General features: G+C 40.5%; 1 protein-coding gene across 1 annotated transcript in view; it reads left to right on the forward strand.

Annotated features, from left to right (window-relative positions):
* The first annotated feature begins 6,472 nt into the window (after positions 1–6,472).
* The window catches only part of BRSK2 (BR serine/threonine kinase 2), a 313,310-nt gene continuing 293,463 nt past the window's right edge, over positions 6,473–26,319 (forward strand). Inside the window, exon 1 of the mRNA XM_086472059.1 lies at positions 6,473–6,566. Coding sequence (XP_086328185.1) covers positions 6,473–6,566 — 94 coding nt within the window. The remainder of the gene's footprint in view (positions 6,567–26,319) is intronic.

Here is a 26,319-nt window from a genome sequence, read left to right on the forward strand (position 1 = left end):
GCAGAGCAATGCAGGGGTATCGTAGGATGCCGAGTGAATGTTCCACTGAACCATCTGTGATAAAATCTAGAAAATCTGCTTTATTCACTATATTTGACATCATACAACTTCACTGCATATTGTTAGAGTGCCCATAAAACATCCATGATAGCTGTTAATACGTGCTTAACAGTCACTTCTTTATGATACAGTCCATCAGCTTGTGACCAGGCTGCACACGCATTTTATGGCAGAGGCTGAATGGATGGAATTGCTCTACAACAGAAAAGCCAGAAGCTGTGTTTCTGTTTTCACATACCTATTTTCTACATCTTAACCACCAAATGGTCTGGTCTCTCAGCTCTACTGCTTCTAGGCTTCCTGAGCAGTCACCCTGCAGCTGGAACTGCTCCATACAGCTGCAGGATTTCAATAATGGTGCCTCACTCATAATTTTCTTTACTTTTTGGGGTTCTTGAGCATTGATCAATGGATGCTACTTGTCTGAAGGATTCCCTGTCTTCTGAGAAGTACAGACATAATCTGAAGAGATAGCTGGCCATCTGTCACAGTGTCAAGTTTTGAAGGGAAGACAAAAACAAGCTCATGGAAAAAGAAATCTGTTGAGGACTATTGCATACACAGAAACAACATCTGGCTCAGAAAGTCCCCAAGCTGAAAACAATTGGATCCTGAGAAAGTACTTCAGGGAAGAACCAATACACTTGCACTGGACTTATTCTTCCATAAGTTTGTGTTTACAGGCACCATTGGAAACACGATATTAGGGTAGGTGGACACTCGATCTGACAATCCAAGACAGACATCCTTTTGGTCTCTTGTACCTCAAAGACAGGTCAGTTACCACAGATACATCCTCACCCTGATGTGTCTGACGGATTTCCAGTTTTGTTTCCATCAAGACCCAATCAAAAGATTCACACATTGAACCTATGAATGTGTCTGCATAGTGTTCATATTTTTATGACATACAAAGCTCAGCGTATGAAAAAAGCTTCACACAGAGGTTTTCACATCACCTTATTAAACTGGAAATAGCTTTTTGTTTCTTAATAGTTTAACAATTCCGTGAGGCACAGGTAGGGACAGCAGCAAGCTTGAGAAAAGGACATTATTATTTCTAAAGGGATAAAGAGAGGCTACAGTCCAGAGAAGGCTACACTTTGAAAGCAGTTATCTATTTTGCTATTAAACATTTTAGAAGCTTTTCTCAAACATCCCATTTGAAACAAAGATGATATGTAGATAAGGAGCTAACAGTTTATTTTTCTGGGTGAATCTTAAAAATGAGGTACTAGAGTAGTACCAATGGAACTGGAATAGAATAGTACCAATAGAATAGAAAGCCAAGGATCCTAATAATAATATCTAAATTAATAATAATAACAGAAAAAAAATCAGAAAACAGAAAAATCTCCAAAGTGTCTATCTAAATACTGTCATGGTATAGCTCTGCTGAGCGATGTGGACCAGTTTAGGAGCTGCTAATGTGGGAGTCTTTGTGGAAGCACTGTCTTCTAGTAACCAGTGTTAATTAGTTCAAGTTCCTTACCACTGATGGCTAGTAGAAAAAGTGTCTGAACCCTGAGGGTGTTCTAAGAATTTGAAACACCATCCACTCACCGAAATCCCACCCTTTCTTTACTTAGGGTGTACCTCAGCTTCTTTGGAAGATGGTAGATAGCTAACACAAAGGGGACAAATTCTCAGTTTTAGACTGTTAGCATCTGTTTGGAGGTGTTGCAGATTGGTATCATTATACTCAACATGGGTTTTATCAGTTTGTCTACAGTGTTGATGCCTAAATGTCCCTCAAATACCTGGCTCAGTTTATTATGGAGTATCTATACAATGAGGTTAATTCCCAAAATATCTTATTCCCAATACCACTTATTAAAGGGGTGTCACATGTCCGTAGGTATGTGGATGGAACATGTAATTCAGGATATGATAGTGGATCCTGACATTGCTGAACATTTTTGTCTTGTTTAATATGTCCTTATCATTCATATTAGCTATTAGGTTATTCCAACTGGAGACAAACTCCTAGTTTATGTGAATTCTTCTTACCATGAGAAGACTATTGATTCATTCTATCCCAATTACACAAACTTATTAGTGCCTTTTCTTGGAAGCCTTACACTTCCATTTTGTTTTTTATTATTAACTCCACAAATACTTTCAACTGAACAAGTGAAAAATATTGAATAAAATGTCCTCATGAACATGATTTTTCCTCTAGCTTCTTGCATCATTTCGTGATCCATCTCAACCCTCAAGATTCTCACGGGATTAAGAAGAAAGGCAATGGCAAGCATCTAAGAAAACAAATGAACATAAGGACTTTCATTAGACACAAGCTAGCATCAACGGGAGTGCATGGAAAATGCAAATAATTTTGCTCTACTTTGTTTCAGAAGTATGATAAAACTGAGCAGAATTCTAGATCACGACTTTTTTTATTCACTCCTTACTCAAGCAAAACTTTTGCTGGCATCTGTGTTGAGTCATTCCTGAGTGAAATTTCTGGGATTTAGTCCTTTAATAAGAATAATGAAAGAAAAATAATTAATGGGGAAAGAAGTAAAAGCACTGAAGATGGTGCCAGTACACTAACTACACACTTAAGTTTACACTGCCTGATCATTTAAGCACAAGATGATACAGAATAAGGTCAGGGGAAATCATCCTATATGCATCCCCAAAGATCTCTGATATATCCAATGACAGCAGAACCCTGTTTATTCAAAATACATTGGGAACATCAAAACATTTGGATAAACAGGGCTTCAAATAATTGAGGGAGTTATTGTATAAGTAATTCACACCAGGGGGACATAACCTAGATTCAAAGGAGTGAGTTTTAGATCAAAGGGGTACAGATAAATGGGATTTTGCTCTATATGAACAAATAAAATAATCAGCATTTGATTGTTCAGGAATCAAGAAGTATCCAAACATTTTTTCCAAAAGAGTTTAGGACAAAAGGTCAAAAATGTTGCAATAGGCCATACAGAAGTATATTCCTATGGAATCAAAATATCAAATAACTAAATGAGAACAAAAAGGTGTTAGGCTTTTTTTTTTTTTTTTTTTTTTTTGTGCATGTGTGTTCTGTGAGGTGGGGTTTTTTTGTTTTGTTTTGTTTTTTTAAACTCACCAACCTTCCAGTCAGGATCATACAAATTTTACCAGGCTTTTTTGATCTTACTCCAGCCACGGTACTGACACGTATTTTGTGACAGAAGGTGGAGATTTGTAACATCTGTGGCTCTACAACTAATTTTTCCCAATGCCCAAACTGTAAAATACACAAGTTGTGTCTTGGATGGGCGATATTGTCTGATTGCTCATTTTTCTATTAATATCATGACCCAGATACGGTTTATCTACATACAGGCATCATAATCTCCTATTAAATGCCTTTTAAAATACAAATCTTGGAATTTAAAAAGATGTTAAGTGTACAGATCTATGCTGATATTCCCCCCCTGCACCGTTAATATGGTGGTGTGGATAATTTGCTAATTTAGACACAGAAACAGTCTTTTCCTTTTTCTGAAAGTCACGCTTACATTTCCATAATTCAGTATTGCCCCTCTGTCTGTGAGGGACATTTTTAACAGCAGAGGTGGCAGAGCAGAAGAGAGACTCCACATTTGAAGGAGAGTTAAAGGCCTGAAGACACAACACAATTTGATTCCCCCCAACACTTGATTTCTCCAGCCAAAGGCCCAGCCAGGAGAGTGCTTCTCCTGCCATGGTGCCTCACCTCAAACAGCCTCATCCTGGCTCGTGAGCCATAGGGCAAGGAGGGCCTCCGAGGGATGCCGTGTGCAGAAGGTGTCTTCTGCCTCAAGTTTCAGAGACATTTTTTCAACTGTGTCACAAGATGTACCCGATCATCCTCTTGAATCCATGCTGACGTTTCTGGACCTCGTAGTTGGTTTTTTGAGCCCTCGGGTCCATCAGCACTGCCAGGTCCGAGTCCCGCACCACACCTGGAGCAGGTTCGCCTCATGCCACAGGCAGTCTGCGCCTCACCCCTCGGCTCTGGGGCAGGTCTCCTGGGCCTGTCGGCCGCCCATCTACCCATCGGTCCTAACAGCCTGCCCTACGCCTCTCCGCAGGTGGACTCTAGACAGCCCTCTCCCCTCGCGCCAGCCCCCCCCCGCCCCTCCCCACTTTTGGCGGGAAGAGGGCTGCCGCACCACCGCCATGTCGCCGTGGCTGCCAGCAGAGCCCGCTACCTCCTCTCTCCTTCCCCCTCCAGTCCCGCGGCTCCGCCGGGGGCTGCAGGGCGGAGGGGAGGGGGGCACGGCGTGGGGAAAGTGCTGCCTCGGCACTTGGCGTCGTTCTCCCCCACCGCCTTCCCTCCCTCCTCAGTGAGGGGCTGCGGCTCAGGTGCGTACCGGGGTGCTGAGGGGAGAGGGGCGGGAGTGTGAGGGCGAGTGTGGGCGAAAGGGGAGCAGCTGTTGGGCTTGCAGTAAGGTGGGGGAAGAGCAATACTTAGTGAAAGATTTGGGAGAGTGAGCTTGGAGAAATGGCAATTTGGAGTCAAGTTTAGTAGGGGAGGGAAGTGAAGCACCTGTGGGGACTGGAGGGGGCAGAGGTGTGGTTGGGAAAAGGTAGAGGTAGTCCTTTCAGCAGAGAAGGAGCCTTAGTGGGTGGTCACACAGGACGAGGTCTGTGAGGGGGAAGCAGAGGAATGGGAACGGTTTAGGGTGCTTTGGAGTTTGCTGGCAGGTTGCTGCAGTGGCACAGTCTGTAAGGGAGTAAAGATGAACCGTAAAGAGCAAAGCAGGGGAAGGTCAAAGCCAAGCGTTGGGGTTTTGTTTCCTGAGGAGACAGGAGGATAGCTTCGAACTGGTTTAATGTTTGTGTCCACTGGCCTGGTTTCCCTCCGCCTCCTCATCTTGTTAACTCCTCTGCAACCTGTTGGGTAGAGTTGTGTTGTCTGTGATACAGTTAAAGAGCCACTTTCCAGTTTTATTACAATTTACATCAGCAGCTGCTGTCTGTAGATAGAGGTATTAAAAAAAAGGTAAATTTCGCTCTTTAAAAAACCTCCGAACAAACCTGAAATAGTCTTTTCTCTCAATAAGCAACAGATAATGATAAGGCTTGTTCAAGTTTTGCCCTCTCTACTCTCCCTTTCTTTTACAGGCTTGTCAATGATTCCCTCTCTGACTGAAGAATCCTTGCTGTGTGTTGTGTCTCAGCTGCAATTTGATAAGAATATCTTGACCAGTTGTCTGTCTGGAGTGGAGCGGAGAAGAGAATGTAAAAATGGAACTTGTGTGCAGTAATGGTTTAAGCTTGGTAGTCCTGGAGTCTGGCTGAAGCTGTTGTGTGGTCCTGAATCCAGAAGGTATGTAGGCTTGTGCCTAACTTGAAGCATGTCTGCAAAATCTTAAGCCCCAAAGGTTAAACACAGGCATAAGCACTTGGACAAAAATAGTGAAAGTTTTCTTATGCTGTTAGTATGGGACCTGTGGATCTGGGAAGCAGTTCCTGTTACCATCTAATCCCTGGATTTTCTGCTGTGTTTCTAATCAAGCTAGTGGGCATGCCATTTTTGATCTGGTCATTTAAGGACCTGAAGTCGATTTGCTCCCATCAAACTCAAAAGCAGGTCTGTTACTGAGTTCAATGGTTACAGGATTGGCCCCGGTTTTTAACTCTCTTTTTATTCTTTGCCCCACAAAGGCTGCCTTTAAAGACCACAGAAGATGTAGGTCCTCCAGAATCAAAGAGAATCAATCAATTTATCAAGCTCATTTTCAGAAGTAGTTTTTTTCCTTTCCTGTTTCCTGCCACAATGTCAGCCTTTCTTAATGCTGCATAGCAGACTATACATCAGAGGAAAAGAAAAAAAAAGAGTATGCTTGGGTCTTAAAATAACGTACACATTAAACTATGTTTAATTGTGCCTTATCAATAGACTGATAAACTTAGGTGTTTGCTGTGGCCATTGATCATGATGCTCTGTAGCAGGCAGGGGCAGTAACTGCTGCTGATGGAAAAGGTAGTGGAAGGAGGAGGGGAGAAGGAAGTGGGAGACGAAGCGATTGGCTGCTTTTCATGTCAATCACAGCTGCAGGCCCCAGCTCTTCCGCTGCTCTAGCTCTGGCTCTCCCTTGAACAGCTCCTAGAGAGAACAAGGCGTGCGGAGCTCGGATCACCAGCATCATGCTCCTTGGGCTTGGATCGTAGATCCCCCTCTTTGAACATTAAAATAACTCTTTCGTCCATCAGCGTCCCAGGCAGACCCAGCGAGAAAACACGCACGTGTGAGAGAGAGAGAGAGGAAAGAAAGGGGAGGAAGAGAAAAATCTGCAACCAAGTGGACTAAAGCAAAGAAAAAGAGTGCTTTGCTTGCACAGCTGCGAAGTGGGAATTTAAAGAACTGCAGAGAGAAATACCATCTCATCAGCACATACACATTGCAGAATTACAGATCCAGGTAGAAATGACATCAACAGGGAAAGAAGGCAGCGGAGCTCAACATGCACAATATGTTGGACCCTATCGTTTGGAGAAAACCCTAGGAAAAGGACAGACAGGTTGGTTCTTTTGCAGCAGCACCGGCGCTAGGGGGAAGGTGCTATAGCAGCCAGTGAGTTGTTGGGGATGGGATATTTGAGGGTTTTCCCATTTGCTGTTTTAGTGGAGATGATATTCATAGGGGATTTTTGCCTTTATTTCTTTTTTAGTTTTCATTTTAATTCTTTCTTTTCTTCCTTTTTTTTTTTTAAAAAAAAAAAAAAAAGCCCAGGATGCTTTATGTTCATTACTCCTGCTAATGGGTGTTGTTCTGATGACAGCCAGAGTGCATGCAGAGGAAAAAACAGATGATCTGCCGGTGGTGAATTTTCACATCAATTTCTTCACTGCCCTACTTAAGAGCGTTTTCTTTTTAATTAAATTATATTGAAATGAAAGGTTCACAGCGTGTAGTACCGAGGAGGTGGTGGTGGTGGTAGTGGGGGAGTCACCAGCAGTATTTCATGACATCATGATTGAAAAGGGTGTAGTCCTTAAGGTGCAGTTGGGGGGGTAGAAATATGTACAGTATGTCTGTGGCACTGACTGCTGTGGGTATTTAGCAAATATGGATGGATGGGCTGGTGGGTTTTGTGGGTAGGGTCGGAAATAAAAGAAAAATAGAGAATTGGTAGCAGAATTCATTCTGGTTATGCTGTGTTTTTGTAGGAGGGACTGGGGGGGGAGGGGAGCTTATTTAATTATTTTTCTTAAAGCTTGTTTATGAAACTCACCCCCAGCAGATTTTCCTGAATGGAACAATGGTAAGAAATATTAAAAAGAGGAAACCGAGTGGAGGGAATTAGCAGAGAGCAGGTGCTTCTGCCCTACATGACATAATTAGATCCACTAAATGCGTTCAAGATCTGGACTTACTGTTGCTTGCTTGGATAGCATATCCACTTCAAGGGCAGGGGAGCATTAATTGGAAGAAAAACCCCTAAAAAGAAGCCCAGATGTCTTCATTATTTGATTTTTTTAATTTTTTTTTTTTTTTTAGTAACAAGTGCAATAAGCAATAGCATCAGCAAATCCATTGGGTTGGGAGCCCCCCGAAAGCGGATAGAGACTCGAGATTGTAATTTAGGGAAAGGGGAAGATCAGCCCATAGGGGGGCTTCTCTGGGCTTGGGGGTGTTAAGTGTTGTTCATTATGGTGGGACAATAAAACATGATGCATTGTGGTGTAATTTTTTTTTTTTTATAACCCAGCCGAGCTTTGCCCATCTGTTGTCTAAAGGATTTAATAGGCGTTTCCATCCCCAGCTGCTGCCTCTGCTCTGCCTGCTTCCTCACTGCCCTGCGTGGCAGCAGCTCTGCAGTCCGCAATTTTCTTAGGGACACAGTCAAAATCCAGATCTTTCTCTGTAAGAAGCAATGCTCTTCTGAGATGATTGATTATAACCCCCCCCATCCCTCCCCTCCTCTTCACAACCCCATAGCAACCGTTCAGAGACATGGATGAAGATGACATTGTCTTCTAGTGAAAGTGACTTTTATTTATATTTCTTTTTTTTTTTTTTTTTTTTGTCCAAATCTCTTCAATGTGTCAGCTGCTGAAGGTAGCTCTCTGTCACTGTTTTGGTTACCACCTTGATTCTTTGCATAGCTCAATAAGCCCTTGCTTCTGCAGCTGTATTGTTACTAAAATCTGTTCTGATGATGGTAATGAAAATACTCTACCAAAAATTTGCAGTGTGTTGGTGATAAAACTGCTCTATTTCTGCTGGTAATCCTTTCCTGGATACTCCAGGTGATCAAAGAGCCAGCTGTAGATGACAAATTCATTTTTGTCTTCATCACCATTTCCTTTTTTCTCTCTCTCACCTTCTCAGCACTCCTCCCTCCCCTTTGAACGCAATTGTCTGAGATTCCTGAAAATACAGCTGCATTAACCTTCTGCTCCATGTCTCATAGCCTGACGTTGTGGTCCTAAAGGGTTATCTGCAGCTTTGGTTATTTTTTTCCTCTCTGCTAATCTTCCTATCTTCCTCCTAAGTGATTAGAGACGTGGGGGTGGAGGGAGAAGAAGAGGATGTATTTAGAGGCTTGCTGCTGTTGGCCTCTGCAGTTATTCAACCAGCTGGACAAGGGTGAAAGTTTCCTTTCACAGTTTTAGCATAAAACTGATCTTTACAGATAAGTCTCTGCCGTTTGCACACATGAATGCACATAAAATGCACAATGCGTGGTGTGACAGAAGGTGGAGGTGGGGGGAAGAGGAAGAGAAATCTTAAAAGTAGCTGATGTCAGTCTATGTCTTCCTTTGTATAGCCGCCCTTGATTAACGGAATAAGGCACTGAGGTGAAATCTAACTCGGTGTTAAACATACATGGCTAAATATGGAAAGATGCCTTCTGGTCTTCTCGCATTTTCTGTGCTAATCACATTTGGGAAGATGCAGAATGGCATGAACAGTGTGTGGTAAGTAGCTAGTCCTCATCCTGCTTGTTTTGGAGGGTAAGCAGGCAACCTGCAGCATTTTAGGGAGAGGACAACAAGCGCGGTATTGAGGGCCTGATTCACCATAGTATGTTGTCATGGTGTGTAACTTTGAATCTGGGTTGCAGTGGCATACGTAGCGATTGTGATCATTCCATCGTTCCTTTAGAGCTTGACTTTAAAGCTTGGAAGATTAGGAGGTAATGGCTTGGAATATATATATATATATATTTTCCAAGGGGATGGGGAAGAGTGAGAAATAAAAATCTGGCAAATGTAATAATAAATAGAAAGAAAGCGTAAGTCATGTTGCAAAGTCCTATGTATTGTGCAGTGATCTTCGTATCCATCATTTTTAATTTTGAATAAAAAATTCTTGACTCTATAAAGTTATTTCGGATAGGCAGGTCTAGCTTTGCTCCCAGTTAGGTTAATATTATACAAATGTATTAATCACTCCTGCCTGCTTATACTGAGATCAAAAGAAGGGGTTTTGGGGAAGGAGTGTGTGGCACCCTTTCCAGGTCGGGGCAGACATGGAAAGACTGCCACAGAGGGACAACTTAATGGCAAGGAGAACTCTCACTGGCTTTCTTCTGTGAAGTTCTTACAGATTGCCACCTTAATAGCTGAAAAAAAGTGTTTTCCACCAGAAGCCTACTGGTCCCTGCAAAGAGGTTCAGTTGCTGTATCTGGGGCATTAGTGGAACCTGGTGACATCTGCTGTGGGTGGGCAAAACTGACGTGGAAAGCCTTCAGTTCAACGGTTGTTACCCACCAATTTGAAAATGTTGATTAGAATTCAGAATCAGGTATGCAAAATTTGTCCTGAGCGGCCTTCTGTGCTGGTGTGTCAAGATTGCTGGGGGTGACTGGTGCCACAAGAGAGGGTTAGGGCCTCTTGGAGAAGCTGGGAAAGGGCTACACAGGGCAGTGCTGAAAAATGCCTGTGCTTAGCTCTTTGCTGGTGGTGGGAATGACAGAGGAATGAAGGAAAATTATTTTTAATAATGTAGCATACAAATTTAACATCTAATTTGAGTACTGTAGTGGGATGGTTTACTTTTGTAATAGATTGAATTCAGAGCACCTCTTGTTTACTGCAGCTGGAGGACTAGCTCATGGAATCTGTATTTCAGTGATTTTGCAAGAATAAAAGAAGCAGCATAATTTAATTATTGTACCAAAAAAAATTATTTTACAGAGCTGTCAGTGTAAAAGGTCATTATTTTATATATATATATATGGGTGTGTGCGGAAAGGTTGATTTATCTAAGATTCATTGATATGTTCTTCTACAGTTAATTGTAGGAGGTTTTCATTGTAATTAACAGTAATGAACAAAAGATGTGTGTCATGTTGCAATAACACACGTGGAAACAGTGTGCCTTGAGAAACCCCAGTCATACCTGATCTTGAAGCACTGTTCTAGTTTTAGATCAGAAGCTTTTCTCCATTTACCATTAATTCTATGTGAAATCAGCTTCTTGCATATTCATTGCTTGATTATTTTTTTTTTTTCTTAATTCCACAAATATCTTTGTTCATGTATTCCTTCTGGCCTCATTAACCCCTACTTCACCCTTGAAACTCTTAAGAGTAATTCAGATTGGCTATAATGAATATTTATTAATGAGTGCAAAGATGAGGAGCTGAAGTATTTCTTGTGAAGGGCTTCAGCATTTTGGAGAGTTTTCTTGTGTTTTCATTTGACAGTCACTGTATAGGCTTCAGCATCATTGTTTGCTGTGGCACTGGTTCCATGTCTGGTTGAAATTTCCAAAACGCCACTTTGTCTGCAAGCACTAAGACATTGGCTCTAAGTGGGAGTCATCCTGTTCACTTGGCAATAAACTTGATGAAAAATTTAGTGTTACTGAGCAGTTTTGTCTTGTTCCTTTCATTCTGTTTTAAGCCCAGTTTTGTGGACATTCAGTACAAAGAATCCTGCTTGAAACTCACGGCACTTTGACCTTCTTAAAAAGCATAGGGGCTCCCTCTTCTGCATTGTGTGCCATATAACTTACTGCTATTTTGGTGTATAACATGTTCATTATATGTGAGCCACCAGTGAGGTGTTCAGCAGTGTGCTGTTGGGTTATGTAAAAACAAAGATCATTAAATTTGGGTCTTAGTGAATTTGATAGCCTTTTATTCAATGAGAGCTTAAACAGGATGTTTCTTTACAGCCCTAACCACCTGTTTCCATGACACTGGCAGAAACTGAAATTTGTTAATTTTTTTTAATTTATCTCTTAAATTTGGTTGAAATTGAAAGCTTCAGATCTATTCGAGGACTGTTTGGTAGAGAATGTGATCTCAGAAGCCTGGTTTCCTTAGGTAAGTAGGCTAAATGAAATATATCCTTTTCATTCATACTGCTTTTTTTTTTCCTGACCTAGTGTGTTGGATCTAGAGGGAATCTGAAGAGTACAGCAGCTTTATTCTGTTTAGCTGTCTCGATGAATGCATTGTTGTAGAGGTGTAAGTCATCGTAGAGTGCCCATGGCCTTTTTAAACAAACGAACAAACAGCAAACTAGTATATATTCTATTAATGGTTTTATATATATATATATATTTATTTTACTTTCCTTAAAAAAGTTTATTTCAAAACAGTGCATCCAAACCCTTTGTCATGATCGTCTATGAAGACTTAAACTGTTAATTACTAATTGTAGAAATAAAATATTGCAAGCAATACTGTGGGCAGTAGAGGTCTTAAGAATGAAATTTTGCCAAGAAAGGTTGTGTCGTAGTGACTTAGACTTAATGGATTTTCGAGTAATGGTTAGGAGTTTTGAGATATTAGTCTTAACTCTATATACCTTTTCTCTGGTTGCTCAAAAGTACAGTTTGCCTGCATTACTGACTGAGGTAAACTAGTATTACCATGTTGCCTGTCTGAACTTCAAAGTTCAGATACCCCTTTTATGACTTTCACTCTTTTTTTTTTTCTTTTTAAAGCAAATTTCCATTTGCCAGCTACAGTGAAAATGGTTTTTAGCTTCCATCCTTCTGCAAACTGTGTAGAGGCACGCCATTAGTATTTTACCTCAGTATCAGTAGTGAAATTAGTATGAACTTGTTGAAACAGGAGCAGGCTCTGAATGATTGTTTTTCTTTGTAAAGCACAGTAAGCTTTCTCACCCAAGAGCTGTTAAAATTCAGATGCTGTCAAATGAGTAGGACTATATGGCTATTTATATACTATGTTTCAGACATCAACAGGAGCTACGGAAGCAGTGATTTCACAAATAGAGTTCTTGCACTGCTCAAGCACTTTTCTACATTCTGTCACTGCTCTAATGTAATTTTGCGCCTCTACAGTGGGAAGGACTGCATTAGAATGATGAGAGGGTGGAGAAATTAAAAAAGCTTCTCAATAGGATGTACCTCTTGAGAGGAATTCTTTCTGATCTCTAGAAAACCTGTGATTCCATGAGAAGAGCAAATGTAGCATTTTAAGTGGGTACTTAAATTGCTTTTGTAAATTGAGCAGGGAGCCCAGTGTATGTTTTGGATTCTCCAACATTGCAACAGTTTTCAGTATGCCATAAATTTGCTCCATACACTATATTTTGGGAAGTCTTTAATATTGTATACTTTAGAGAGTTAAACTGTAATTGCAGTGGTGGTAATAAATGTTGATATCCACCTCAAAATTAGTGGTTAGGTAATACAGAACAAATGTAGGTGGTGAAAGAATTCCAGATTTCAGAAGAAATTGGAAAAGAAATGAGAAATTTGGAAGTAATGCCCTCTGAAGTAAGAGACACTGCATGAGGAATGTGTTATGAACATAGGGAAACAGTCAAAATAAGAAGAGGTGGAAGCCTGGATATAGATTTCCATGAACGTAGATGTCCTGGTTTGGCTGGGACAGAATCCCAGCCCAGCTATGCTGGGCAGGCCGTTAGCAGTTCTGAGTCAGCCAGGGCAGCTGCCCTGAGTGAGCTGCAGGTGTAGCCCATCCCATAATGTCAGGTCATTATAAAGGGAGAAGGTTTGCTGAGGAAGTGGGGTTCTGGCTGCAGTTCTGACTGAGGTTCCTGCTCAGGTTCCTCCTCTTTCCTTCTTCTTCTGCTTCTGAGGACTGTGAGGGCCAGATGTTCTAGGCCGAGTATGACTTTATACGCTTTATTCTTTTTGTTGTTTTGTTAAGTCTGTCTTTGCTTCAACCTTCAGATCGCCTCTCCTTTTTCCAATTGCCCTTCTCAACTGGGGAGGGGTTGTCAGGTGATAGAATAACTGCTGCAGTTTAGCCCCTGGTCTCGCCTAAATTAGACAGTAGAGTAAAGGCAGAGACACAAATGACTGCTCAAGGAGTGCTCCTCTTCAAATGCTGAGGTACTGTCAATTGCCCTTGGGAAGTCAACCAGTGTTAAGTTGAGCTGACTTCAGTAGAAAGATCATCAAGCCCATGATAAATAGGTAAGGGTGGAATTCTTTTGTTAGTCGTGGATTGTTCTATTAAGAAATATCCCAAAGAAATGTTCTGGTTTTGTTTTAAACAAATCCAAGATGTTTAGTAATCCTAGTCGATAATGCTGTTCGTTCTGCTTATGGAATACGAGGAGATTGTTCCACTTTCAGTTCATGCATAAACAGTACTGTTTTTCTAGAAAACACCCATACTGATCTGTAGAGTAACATGAATAATTCGTTGTAAAGAGTGTTCTTAATGAACTTGAACCATCTTCATCTGCAGTGCCTGTAAGTGCAAAGTGATTTCCTTTAAGTGCTTATTTGTTTCAGATTTTCTGGCAAACAGCTATTTTTATCTCCTTTCCCTGACTGCCTTTACCTCAGTTACAGATTTGCTGCACTCAAACAATGTTCAAAGATTTGAATTGTACCCTTGAATGTAGTCTGTTGTATATGGTACATGAGTGTTACATTCTACTTGGCTAGCTGTGTGAGCACTTCCGTGTAAATGTCTGCAAGGGCAAACTGGAAACTCAGTTTTCCTGGGCAGTTTGGACATTATTCCCATAAGCACCCTTGCCTGGAAGATGTGGAGTTCTCCAAAAAGGTTTTTTAAGAGGTGCACAAATGTGACCAATTCAAACTAGCTTAATTTCAAATGCCTACTTTTAGAGCATTTTAACAGTGTTCATCCAGTTCTGTTTGACTTACTCTACATTTAATTTTGGGTAGGGATATAAAATTTTTATTAATTCATTTAATTCTGTTTACAGACTAGAAATATTACTGATAAAATAAAAAATTACTAGTTAAAAAAAAAATTAAAACATCACTGGTAAAAACCACACAAAAAATCCACCCGGAAGATTTTTTTCATTGCTTCATAACTTTAGAAAATGTGGTTTAAATGGAATTCAGGTGGAACAAATGAAGTAGTATTGGTTCCTTTCGTAGGAGTGTATTACTTGCCATTGATGTAGCTGCAAGCATATTTTTCTTGAACGTGTCATTTGTGGCAGAGATGCCTACGAGATTGCCGTTGGCCTGTGGACTGTGTAAGCAGGAATAGGCTGTTTCTTTTGCAGTGACCTTGGGATACAGCTTTTAAAGGATAATAAATGGAAGTGTGTTGTGGGACTGAGGATAAAGAACAATGTGGACAAAGAAGGTAAATGATGGTGTTTAAATATAGACAAATTCAGGTATATTCTCTTGCAAATGCCACCGTTGCCTTCATAGTAGTGCAGAGCGACTGTCAGGCTGGTGCAGGTGGCTGATGGATAGTTACACAGTGCTGGAGTGGGTAGACTAGAATACTTCTCCTGAGTCGTCAGCTCTCTGTTTTATTTTGAGAAAATTATTTTATTATTTCCTGAAGGCCACAGAGGTCATTGTCAACTGGCATAAATTAAAATAGCCCTAAAGCTGCCCTAAATAACTCTTTCACAAAGCTATAATGGCTGAACTTACTGTTTTGCACCCCATGGCTGTGCCAAGCATTTTCTGCGTTTCAGACTTTTGCTGTTCCTGCTCTGCTTACTTGCGTAAAGATTATTGTGTACTTAACAGGAAAATAAGTATTTTTTTAAATTTCTTGTTCAAATAAACATTTTTAATTTTGGGTGGTGGAAGGAGTGAGGTTAGACTGGAAGGAACCTTTCCATGTGTATCTTACTGCTGATTACGGGCTGCTCTTCAGTTTCTTATCTAGCATCCACCCATTGATAATCAGTGATTTGATAATTAAGGATTTTGGAAAAAAGTAGATAACTTGCCAGTTACTGACAAAAGATTATAGCTGCTAAAACTTTGCGCCAAGACTTGTAACATCAGCTGACGGTAAATGGGTAAATGCAGAGTGCAGGAGGGAATTGAGAAAAACCAAGTGGCTTAGGATGTACAAGTACTATCTTTTCTTCATTTTTCTTATTCCAACACTATGTGGGAATTATAGGCATATTTCCAGTGGAAAAAATAATGATGCAAAACTGTTTTCATGCATCCATTTAGTAAGTGCTCTTCTGGCTGCCTGCTCCTACTTACAAAGCAAACTTTATATCCTGAGGCTCTTGCAATTTTGATTTTCTATCTTCTGCAGTATATGCTTAATGTGGGAGGGAAAAAAATCGGTGTGATAATATATATATTTTGTTAATAACATCTACATTACATACGTATTAACAAGCTCTGTTTTTGCAGTGTCATTCCTCTGTGCGTTTAGCCTTATGTGCCATATGCTGACTGCCCTTGTCATTTAGCTATTAAAAGCACTATTGACTGGAACAAAAAAAAATGGAGTAGCTGGTTTCTGGGAGAAGCAAACTGGTTTGGACCAAAAATGTGTTAATTTTCCACTGTCTGTCTAAAGCCTGTTCTTAGAACCAGTAAGTTTCAGTCTGCTAAAGGTTGAACAGCAGTCCTTCAGCTGCAGGTGAGACCATACCAGGTCTTCATACTGACCCAGCAGGGAATGTTGATGGAATTGCTTGGCCCTCTATCTTTTTTTCACTCTTAATTACTTCACATGTGGCTAGCAATGTAGACCAAAGATTGCTACACAGATGCTCCCGGAAAAGTGATTGTTTTGTTGCTTTGATCCAGGATGGGTTACACCATAGCCCAGCTTCGTAATGTTGGCTCATCTGTCCTATGGTAATATAATTTAGGAGGAAGAGGGAGTTTTTTAAAACTTCAAAGTTACCTTACCTCTTCAGATGGGAAACTGGTTCAAGGATTGACATCCTAATCTAGAGAATGCTAGACAGGTATTTGGTTCTTTCTGCCATCTCCTACAGCAAATTAATGAAGACTTTAGGAGGGTATTTTCTGAAAACTTTGGGGATGTTACAGTTCCAAGACTGAGCCCCTTAATCATTTAGCCCTATTTAAATAGGTTGGTGGTTACTGCTAGAAGAGCTGGTAGAAATGCTCTAAGCAAGAAAACAGCCTACTGCTAAATAAGCATATATCATTGTTAGAGGTTTGGAGGGTTTTCTAACTGTATGGTCATGGTAGACTGAAAAATAAGTTATTTCTTGGGTTTTCTCTGACTTCTTATACAGATGGATTGTCTTTGGGAAATTAACACTAATGCACTGTGTGTCTTTCGAGAATTGTTGTCTTAGGTATGTTTTGTCTTCCACATTTCATGTGTCTTGCCTGGGTTGTGAACTGAGAGGAAGGACAAATTGTGTTACATTATCTGCATATAATCCCTTTCATGCTAAGGCACTGCTCTTAGTTGGGCCTTTGTGTTGCATATAGGAAGTTCCATCTAAGTATAGGAAGAAGCTTTTCCACTGCGAGGGTGGGTTGAGCCTGACACTGATTGCCTAGGGATGTTGGGAAGTCTCCATCCTTGCATGTGTGCAAAACCAGACTAGGCACAGCCTTGAGCAGCCTGCCCTAGTTGACTCTGCTTTGACCAAGGGCGTTGGACTAGATGATCTCCAGAGAGTACTTCCAGCCTCACTCTTCTGCTATTCTGCGTTATCCTGTGCAACTAACTGTAACTTGTTCAGTGAACTGTGAAACTGATGAACTCTTGTTTCCTCCAGTTTTCTACCCTTTATTCCCCTCTGCTCCCTACTCGCTCTCTCTGTCCCTTGTCTCCTGGGCTAGGTGAAGACTGTTTGTGGCTCATTTGGAGCCATCTCTGCTGCCTGTCTATCTTTTGTTCTTTCTCTTGGAATACATTAAGGATTAAATCATAAATACTCTTTCCATTGTCGGAGCTATAGATTGAATCTCTTCTTCCACACACACCCTGCTCCCCCAACACTCAGCACTTTACATGAAATTTGTAGAATCTTAGAGACTTCCTTTGCTCTTTCAAACTTGGTTGGAACTTGCTAATCTGTTCTGGTCTTATGGGGGAATTACAGACAGCCTGCCTGAACACTTACATTTTCTTTCCTTAAGAAATCAGGATAAAACACAGCTGTCCTAAACAGCACAGCTTCCCTAATCTGCATTTGCTTTTGAAGGCCATGAGATACTGCTATGGCAGATTGGGATTGCTGGAATACAGCTGCTCTTCGGATATTGCCGTCACCTTGGTTGAGACTTGACACCGAAGTTAGGAGGAAAAAGTGACGCTAAACCACATTGTGATTCCCTAAGGCTGGGGGAATCCCCAGCCAGCCTGATAGGCTGGATTCCTACCTACTTTCTGCTGCTGGAGCAGTGTGAACTAGGGAGGATGAAGGCTAGAACTTGGTCTTTTCTGTTGACAAGCTGAGCTCAGTGATTGGGCAGTGTGGAGCCCTCTCTGTGTTTCCTCCATGTGTCCATTTTGCTACAGTGGCAGTATTTGAAGTAGTCCTTTCCTGCAGAAAGCTGAGAGGAAAACTGAGAGCTGTTTGTGTATTTGCAATGCCTCTCTGTACAAAAAAAATCGTCACCAAAGACAAAGCCAAGTATTATATTAGAACTTGGCAATGGCATAAGCCCTATAGCCCTATGAAACGCAGGGATTTGTTTTGTTGAAAAGACATGGCTATGAGTGGCACAGCTTTTAAGATTCCTTGTACTTTGCGAGCATCAGCCTTAAGAAGCCTTTCATTAGCTTTTGAAACTAGTTAAATCTACAATTTTTTCCAAACTGCTCCCTCCTATAAATCAGTAAAGCTTGATCAAAATCAGTAACCATCGACAACAAAGGAAGATCTGTCCTAGTGTTTCTGAGTTTTGCCCTGTACCGCTTTTCTTCTGAGTCTGTGGTTTATTTCATTGCTCATATTTGTGAAATCGCAGTTCTCTTGCTTCTATGTTTTTCCTGGTTGCACTGAAGACATCACTTAGTCACATTCCCCACTCAGTTACATCTGTGCAGTCCCAGTGACTTCAAGGCCTTGCTCAAGTTTATCTGAGAGGGGAGTTTGACCCATGAGCAAGCTTCTCGCTGATGGCAGCAGGGGCAGACCTCTGGCAGTGTTCTAGTTAAGAGCAGCCTAACATCTCTTCTGCAGTGAATATTCAGGCAAATTAGAGCACAAAGTGGAATGATATTGTAAGCTAATTCAATTCAAACTGAAAATACAGGCCCAGCATTTTACAAATTACTATCTTTCATCCTTAAAGCAGAAGTCTGTCTGCTCTGCTAACAGACAAATTAAGGCGAGGAAATGTTTTAATATTTTTAGCAGTAATTCTTCTCTAGTATTCTATGTGTACATATGCTGAAATCGCCCAACTAGTTTGCATTAAGCTTCAGGACATAGAAAATGTCCTTAATTTTATTGTTACTGCATCTTTGCTAGGGAGAGCAACAGCTAGACTACTAGCATTGTTGGGATGGTTGCCATCTTGTAGCCAGGTGGCTCTTCGTCCTTAGAGGAAATGCTGTAAAAACCGGCATGGTTTCTGGCTCTGTGTCGTAGTGCTGTCATCACCATTACTCTTATCACCATTGAATCAGATGAGTTACAGCCAAGAGCCTCTTTAGCTCCACCAGTGCTTATTTGTTCTTGGTGTTTTGGCACCTGTGGCTGTGTGGAGCCAGGTGGTCTGTGGACTGCTTCTCAAGAATTCATAAAAAGATTGAGTAGAATAGGAAATGTAACATCATATTTACTGTCCAAATGTCTATTTTTTTTACTGCAAATTTCTGAGGAGTCCACCAGAAGGGAGAAAACCATGTGCCGTAGGCCATTTCCTCCTCATTGAAGTGGTGGGAATTAGAAACATGGCAAGGCAGAGGATCCTGATCAAAGAGTATGTCCACCTTGCAGTCAGAGGTGGAACTCTGGCACTGCTGGGTAACACTGTAACTTCTGGCACAAGCAGCAGTGAAAATAGGGCAGCGCAGGCTCTGTGAGGGTTGGGGAAGCATACCAGAGCACCTAAGAACCTTGCCCTGTGTAGAAGTCCAGTCTTCCCTGTCTTTACTTCCCCATTTACTTGTACCATTTGTGCCTTTGTTTTGCTCTTTTGATAAACCCTGCATCAGCTACAGTTTGATGTGGTATGTCAGATGTGAGTAAGCTGAGCAGTTGTATACATAGGGCACTGTATGTTTTGTGTACGTGTGTGACGCTGGTTTTTGTGTATGCAAAATACCAACCTCGTGCTTGATCCTGTCTAGTTCTAGTTCTGGTGTGAAAGGTTATTCCGTACTCTCAAGGGCCATTGGATTAATGGTACTCTACTTCTCAAAGGATTGGGTTCCTATTTGTACTTTTATGGTCTCTAAAATGTTAGTCCTAGCTGGGTCATTTCTTGGGGCCAGTAGTAGAGACGTGTACAAAACAGACACTGTCATGTCATTGTGCAGTTATAAGAGATTATTTAGAAACAGTAACTACGTAGCCTTCACTGGCCTTAACAGGCTCAGCCATTGCCTTGGGGTGGAGCCTTTGGCAAGCTCGTATATACCTTTTTTCTCTTTTTCCTTCCACCATGATGCCCTGCTGCAAAACTAAGATAGTGTTTGACTTCCCTTTTGGGACTGTCAGGATTGACCAGCTGGTATTGGTGACTTTTTCAGAAGCAGCAGCATGGAAATGCCTGGCATAACCCTACTATTTAGGCCTAGTGATTTTTTTTTTGGCTGGTGTTCATTTTTGGTAGCTTCATTTTAATGTACATCTGTGGATTTTCATCTCCTGAGGACAAACCAGACCATACAGCCTGGTCTGTCCAGGTGATGATACGTTTTCATGCTGTATTCATCTTCCATAGCATCTCCTTTTGATTATTGTAATATTGATAATAAATGGTGAAATCTGTGGCTGCAATTTGAAACTGAAGTTGTTTTAACTATCTAATAAAATAGAAAAAATGCTTTAATGTTCCCATTTTGACAATTTGTGGCTATGCTGACTTTTGTTGCTTCTTTCCTTAGGGACATTTGTCTCTGATCTCTCAAACAAAATGTCACTGAGTAAAACTATGTTTGTATGATGCTGTGTGTTCTACTTACAAAAGATTTTTAACTTGGTCAGTTTTATTTATGCTCCTGTGGAGCTGGTAGTTATACTGCAGTGTTAAAATGCAGCAGTTTCATTTTGCTGCAGGCAGCAGCCCTCTGGTGGTGTGGGGTTTTTTCTTTTTTTTTCTTTTTTTTTAAGTCATCTTTGGAAATTGACAGTCTGATAGAGAAGCCTTTAAAAATGCCTCAAATTAAGCTGTCACATAGTCCCATATATCCTCTCTTTTCCTTTCCAATCCTCACCTCATCACCACCCCCACGTACATTTGGAAGTGGAATGTAAAAGGCAAAGCAAGGTTAATAAATGCACCCAGTTGATAATACCAGCAGTCTTACTTGGCAAAATGATATTTGCCAAATGCTCTTTCACTGAGTTTCAGCTTCCAGAACTGTTGCCTGGAAAGGGTATAGGTCGGTGTGCAGTGGGTGGCAAGGCTAATGGGTTATTCTGGAGACTGGCTGAATTGTTAGGAATGCAGGCATTTCTGAGGAGGCTGCTGATGAAATTGGAAATTGAAATATCAAAGAATTTTTTAAAGGGATGACCTTGCTAGTATGTTATATGGGTGTTAATGATAGTTATATTGCAAGTTACTGCCTGGAAAAATATTTTGTCTAATGGGGAACGAGAATCTTCTTGCCAGTGCCCTAGGAGTGAAATTTACCCTTTTGCTAGTATGAGATTTAGCTATCACTTGAGTCCAACTGAAGGCCTATTTTGGAGTATTAAGTTATGTACTGGGAGGTAAAAGTGGGAGTTCAGGAAGTAGGTAAAATAAAATATTTCTCCTTACTATTTTTGAGGTGGTAAGTCAGAGTTATGTGCAAATGTTTTTTGAAATTATTAAAGCTGTGCCAGGGCTTCATTTGGCTTGTTCCCTTTCCAGGACTACAGTAAATGTCAGAATCATGCTGTATCTGCGACTATGTTACTACATAAATACTCTGTAGGAAGACGTGCAATTTTGTTATGATTGAAGCCTGAAGTTCTATTTAAAAAAAGGGGGGGGTGTAAATAAAACCCCACAAGCTTTTAAATAACTGAAGTTTCACAGAAGTAATAATTTCTGCAGTTTCAGGGCAAATAATTCCAGTTAAAATTAGTTGTTTTAAAATGCACTGGTTCTTGACTGTGATGTTTGAAAGCTACTGTGTGTCTCTAAAGTGAAACAAAAGTTACTGACTAGGTTTGTGTGGGGTTTTCTTTGGTTTATTTTTTAATTTATTTTAAATAAGGCTAATGAGATTGGTAAATAGAAAGCATTAAGATACAGAGTAAATTCTCTTACTTTAAATGGTAGACAGTGTTTGTAGTGTATGAGCCCTCATCAGTGTGTAGTTGAACTTCACACTGTGGACAGCAGGTAATACAAATTGATGGCCTTACTGGATAATGCTTTAGGCCATTTGTGATATAAACTGCTAACAATTGTCGAGGGACTTTTATGCCAGCCAAGACATATGATGCAAAAGTATTGTTTTACACCTGATATTTTCAGGGTGTAAGTCTTGACTTTTTTTGCCAGGTTTGTCTCAATTATGACGGCTGTCCAGCCTAGCGCGGGTATTGCTTGTACAGTTCGGCATCAGAGTCTGATCCATGCAAGGAACATTTGGCACATGTAGCTTGTGTGTTAAAGGGATGGTGTCAGCTTCTGACTTTTAACTCTTGTGGTTAACGTAGGGTGAAAAGGAAGTAAAATGAAAGGGCAAAGCTAGAAAGGAGAAAATTCCACACTTCTCTGCCCAGCTACCCTGTCACTGATCTTGAAAGTGAAAGCTTACTTGAGGTTTTCCTGCTCCTGATTGTAAAGATATAAATTTGGGAGTAAATTCATTAAACTGATTGGAGATAAGTTGGCTTAAAAATAAGATGAACAAAACAGGGATTTGGCATCTTTAAATGTTAAAGATTCAGAGCTTTTGTCACCTTAGAGCTATTTTTTTTACACGTAAAAAAATAATGGAGTAGAGGTCAAGGCATGACTAGTTGTTGAGTGACCCAGTCTCCAAAATGTTATTTTATTTTTGCTTATTCAAATTCTTGTTTGTGATTTAAAACACACAAGATTGTAATGCATGCTGCAGCAGGTTGCTGGAGACAGAGTAAAAATGGATTATTGCCTGCTCAGGCATGGCTTGAAAAAAAAGACCTTGGGCTCTTTGTATCCTTTTTCCTAAACATACCTGTCAAATTGGTGCTGAGAGGCCTAAGGAAAACAGCTTTCTGCCATTCATTGGCGAGGGTTACAAACTTTTAAACTAAATCCATAAAAAGGATAGTGCAAAAGCCAGGATAAGGGAATTCACTTTTTTCGGAAAAAAATGAATTTGCCCTGCTTTGCCAGAAGCCTATGGCAGTTCAAAGATTTAAAAATTTAAAAAAAAAAAAAAAAATTGAGTTACTAGACTGGGAATGAGGTGAAAGTGAGTCATATTTCAACTAGAAAAGCAAAGTGCTTCCCCCGCATCTTGATTGTTCTAAATACTTCTGGTGAAAATCTCAAATTATGTTTGTTTCCAGCCTAAAAATGAATTAAAGTGGTGTATGGCCACTGCTGGAGGTAGGGTGTTGAACTTGATAAGACTTTTGGTTTGATCCCAGTGTAGCTGTACATGTATCCTAGGAGGAATTAAATCTCCAAGACTTTATTCCCTAACCTTAACAGAGAAGCACCTATGATTATAGTGTCAGTAGTCTGTCTCAAATTCACATTTTCTTCGATTTCCTGTTGTCTCCTAATCTGCAGAGTACTGAGGTTTGAAAGGAAGGTGTTTAAAATTCATTTGCCCTCTTAATGGGCTCTGGTTTTGTTCCTGGATGCGTTTGGTAATGTGACCTTTACAATTTTTACAATCCTAATGTTTGTCCACCACATCTTAGAAGTTGTGTAATGTGAGCCAGTTCATATGCAAAATAGAATTTAAATACCAGTTTTAAACTGACACATTGTTGTCCTGGAGTTCTTGGGTTCCCCTGGTTATAACAGGCTGTTTTACATGTGAGTCTAAACTTCTCCCTGGTCATCAGATTTGCACCATTTGTATTTTGTTCAGAGATTGTGTTTCATGAGAAAATTCTCGTATAATGATGGATCAGATTTTTGTTCTTGCTACACTTGTTGGTTTTGGTTTTTTCCTGTTGCAACTCCAGTGCTTCATTGCCATTTCTTCGGATTTCCAGCAGTTTGACATAGCAGAGCAGTGTAATGTCCTGCTATGGACCTTATTGGCTTCCATACGTCCGTATAAGAGTCACCATACTGAAGTTAGCAAATACGCTGCTGGAAAGCTGTTTTAAGTGAGAATATTTTGTAGTTGCTGCTCCTGAATTACATGTAGCCTAAACAACTTCAGCAAAGAGTAGGCCATAAGCATTAAAGGGTATAGATAGAAATATTTGTCAAATATGATTTGATTATAGGCCGTACCAAAAAACCCCCTGATGCATTCTCCTATTGTCAACAGTGATGCATATTTAAAATGACATATACTGCTGTTGAGGAGCACTTAGTAATTGAAATGTAAGTGGGTGACTAAGAAGAAATACATATGCAGCAGCATTTTTTCTTCCAGTTTTGTGTTTCCAAAAAAACCCCATCTCTGACTCTTATAGTAACAACTATTGACAGTTTGGAAGTAACTTTTTTGGTTTTCTTATTACTCTGATGCTGTACTAAACATTTATTCTTTGGCGTTCAGCAAGTCAGTGGTATAGGATCATCCTACTGCTCACAGTTTGATTTTTTTTTTTCAATTTTATTTTTCCCACTGTTTCCCTGTGGCAGCTCTCCCCGCTGGCTGCATCTGGATTTAGCTAGATTCCCAGCCTTGCCAGCAGCGTTGTAAAATCGAACCGTGGCATTTGAAAAAAAACTGCTCTATTGAAAAACAAGCTAGAGCAATCCAGGCTTGGATTTTGAAGGGAATTGAAAGATCTTGATCCATCGTGCTTTGCAAGCTCAGCACCATGGAGTGGGATTGGAAGCTCGCTCGCCATGATGCAAAACTGAAGGTTATTTAGTGTAATGACAGGCTGTGAGAGTGGGATATGTGAGATCATGAAGAAGCCCAGAACCTGCCCCTCTCACAGGCAAATTGGTGCTTTGCTTATGCGGTTGTAAAAATGGCGTGGTGGTTCTGAGGCTGTCGGGTCTTGCTTTAGGTTTACACTGCTGCACACAAACCACAAGTTAACCCTGCATTACTCTGGAAACAGTCTGAATTTGTATCCCATTGCCTGAGTTGATTTGTTTTATCCAGGGTAACTTAAAGAAAGGTCCGATTCTGTGACTATGGGTTAGATCCTCAACTGGTGCGGTTTGGTTAAGAGCCTTTGACTCCATGCTGCTGGACTGACTTACCCTGGTTATGGACTTGACCTTCTATATAAAGGCAAAGACTATAAATTTAAATTTGGAAAAGGGTCTAGGTGTTGGAGTCTCTCTTTTCAAACATTGCTACTTGAGAGAAATAGAAACCCACACACATTATGAAAGGTTTTGGTGTCTGAAGTTTTAGATAGCACACCCTTTCTGCGAAGAGGTGTGTATTTGTTTCTGGCTTTGAAAAAGCCTTTCTATAATCTTTACCTTTTTCTTTACTTTCTTTCTGTAAGTAAATGATCTCTTAATTTATGGCAGCTGTATTTCTATGTTGATGTAATAGCCACAGCTTTGATATTGCCTCTATTCTAAGCTATCCACAAGTACCTATAGTTCTCTTAGAAAATTGACCTTTGGGCTTAAAATTCTTATGCTTGACCTCTAGTCCAGAAATGATTTCTTTCTCTCTCAAGAGATCTTGTTAAAAATCTATATGACTAGGTTTATTTTATCTGACTATTTGCAGCAGGAGGTGGTAAGGAAGGGGAAGTTGCTAGTTCAATCTCTTGCTGGAATTAAATCCTTGAGAAAATAAGGATAATCCTTCATTTGAGGTTTACTCAGTTGGTTGCTTCCCAGTACTTAGCTTGCTCCACATCAGACTTCATCATTTTTGTACTTCCTTTCCTTTTCATTAGAAGGCCTGGAAATTGTTAATTTTGCATGAATACCCATTGATAAATAGTCATGTAGGTGAGACGTGTATAGTTAAACAGAGATGCTGTTACTTACTGGTAAAATTTTAAATCTGACGTTTAAATGTCTTTGAATTTTGGGAGGATGCTTGTAGGAGAAGTGGGTTTTTTTGTTCCAGAACAGAGCACAAGCATGTACTTATTTTCATCTGAGTAAGGTGCAAAACTGAAAAAGGGCCTGTCTTTTAGATCAATTTTAGACTTTGTGCAAAATCTCATGCCATTTGGCGCTGTCAAGTCCAAACATCAGCCTAGTTCAACTCTGTGTCTCCACTGCAGTTATGAGCCAGACAAGAAGGAGGGCTCCTGGCTGCTGCGATGAGTCAGGCCGATACCTGAATTTGCTAATTTGAAAGTGCCTTGTTTATCTCAGCTCTACACCTGCTGTCAGTTTTAGACAGCTTAGTTCTTGGTGGGCATAACAGGGTTGTTATGATAAACCAGCATGTTTTGTATCAGACTAGTGTTCTCCCGTGTTAGAGACTGGTGTAGTAGATGTTCAGTGGGCAGTTTTAGAAATGTTGCAGCAGCTGACTTCAGAATCACCAATAGCAGGATTATTTATTTTTGCCCCCAGTATCTGTTGGTTAGCAATTGCCTTCTGTGTGACTGTGGCAAAACTTATCTATTCGCTGGGTTTTATTCTAATATAGGGTAGTGGTTTGACCCTGTCTGGATGCCAGGTGCCCACCAAAACCACCCTATTGCTTCCCCTCCTCAACTGGACAGGGGAGAGGAAAAATATAACAACAGGCTTGTGGGTCAAGGTAAGATCGCTCCGCATTTACCATCACGGGCAAAACAGACTCAACTTGGGAAAAAGATGTGACTTATTATCAATCAACTCGGAGAGGAGTTATGAGAAGTAAGCCCAAATTTTAAAACACCTTCCC

Source organism: Leptosomus discolor, chromosome 12, assembly GCF_034619465.1.
Source record: "Leptosomus discolor isolate bLepDis1 chromosome 12, bLepDis1.hap2, whole genome shotgun sequence".
Taxonomy (NCBI): Eukaryota; Metazoa; Chordata; class Aves; order Leptosomiformes; family Leptosomidae; genus Leptosomus; species Leptosomus discolor.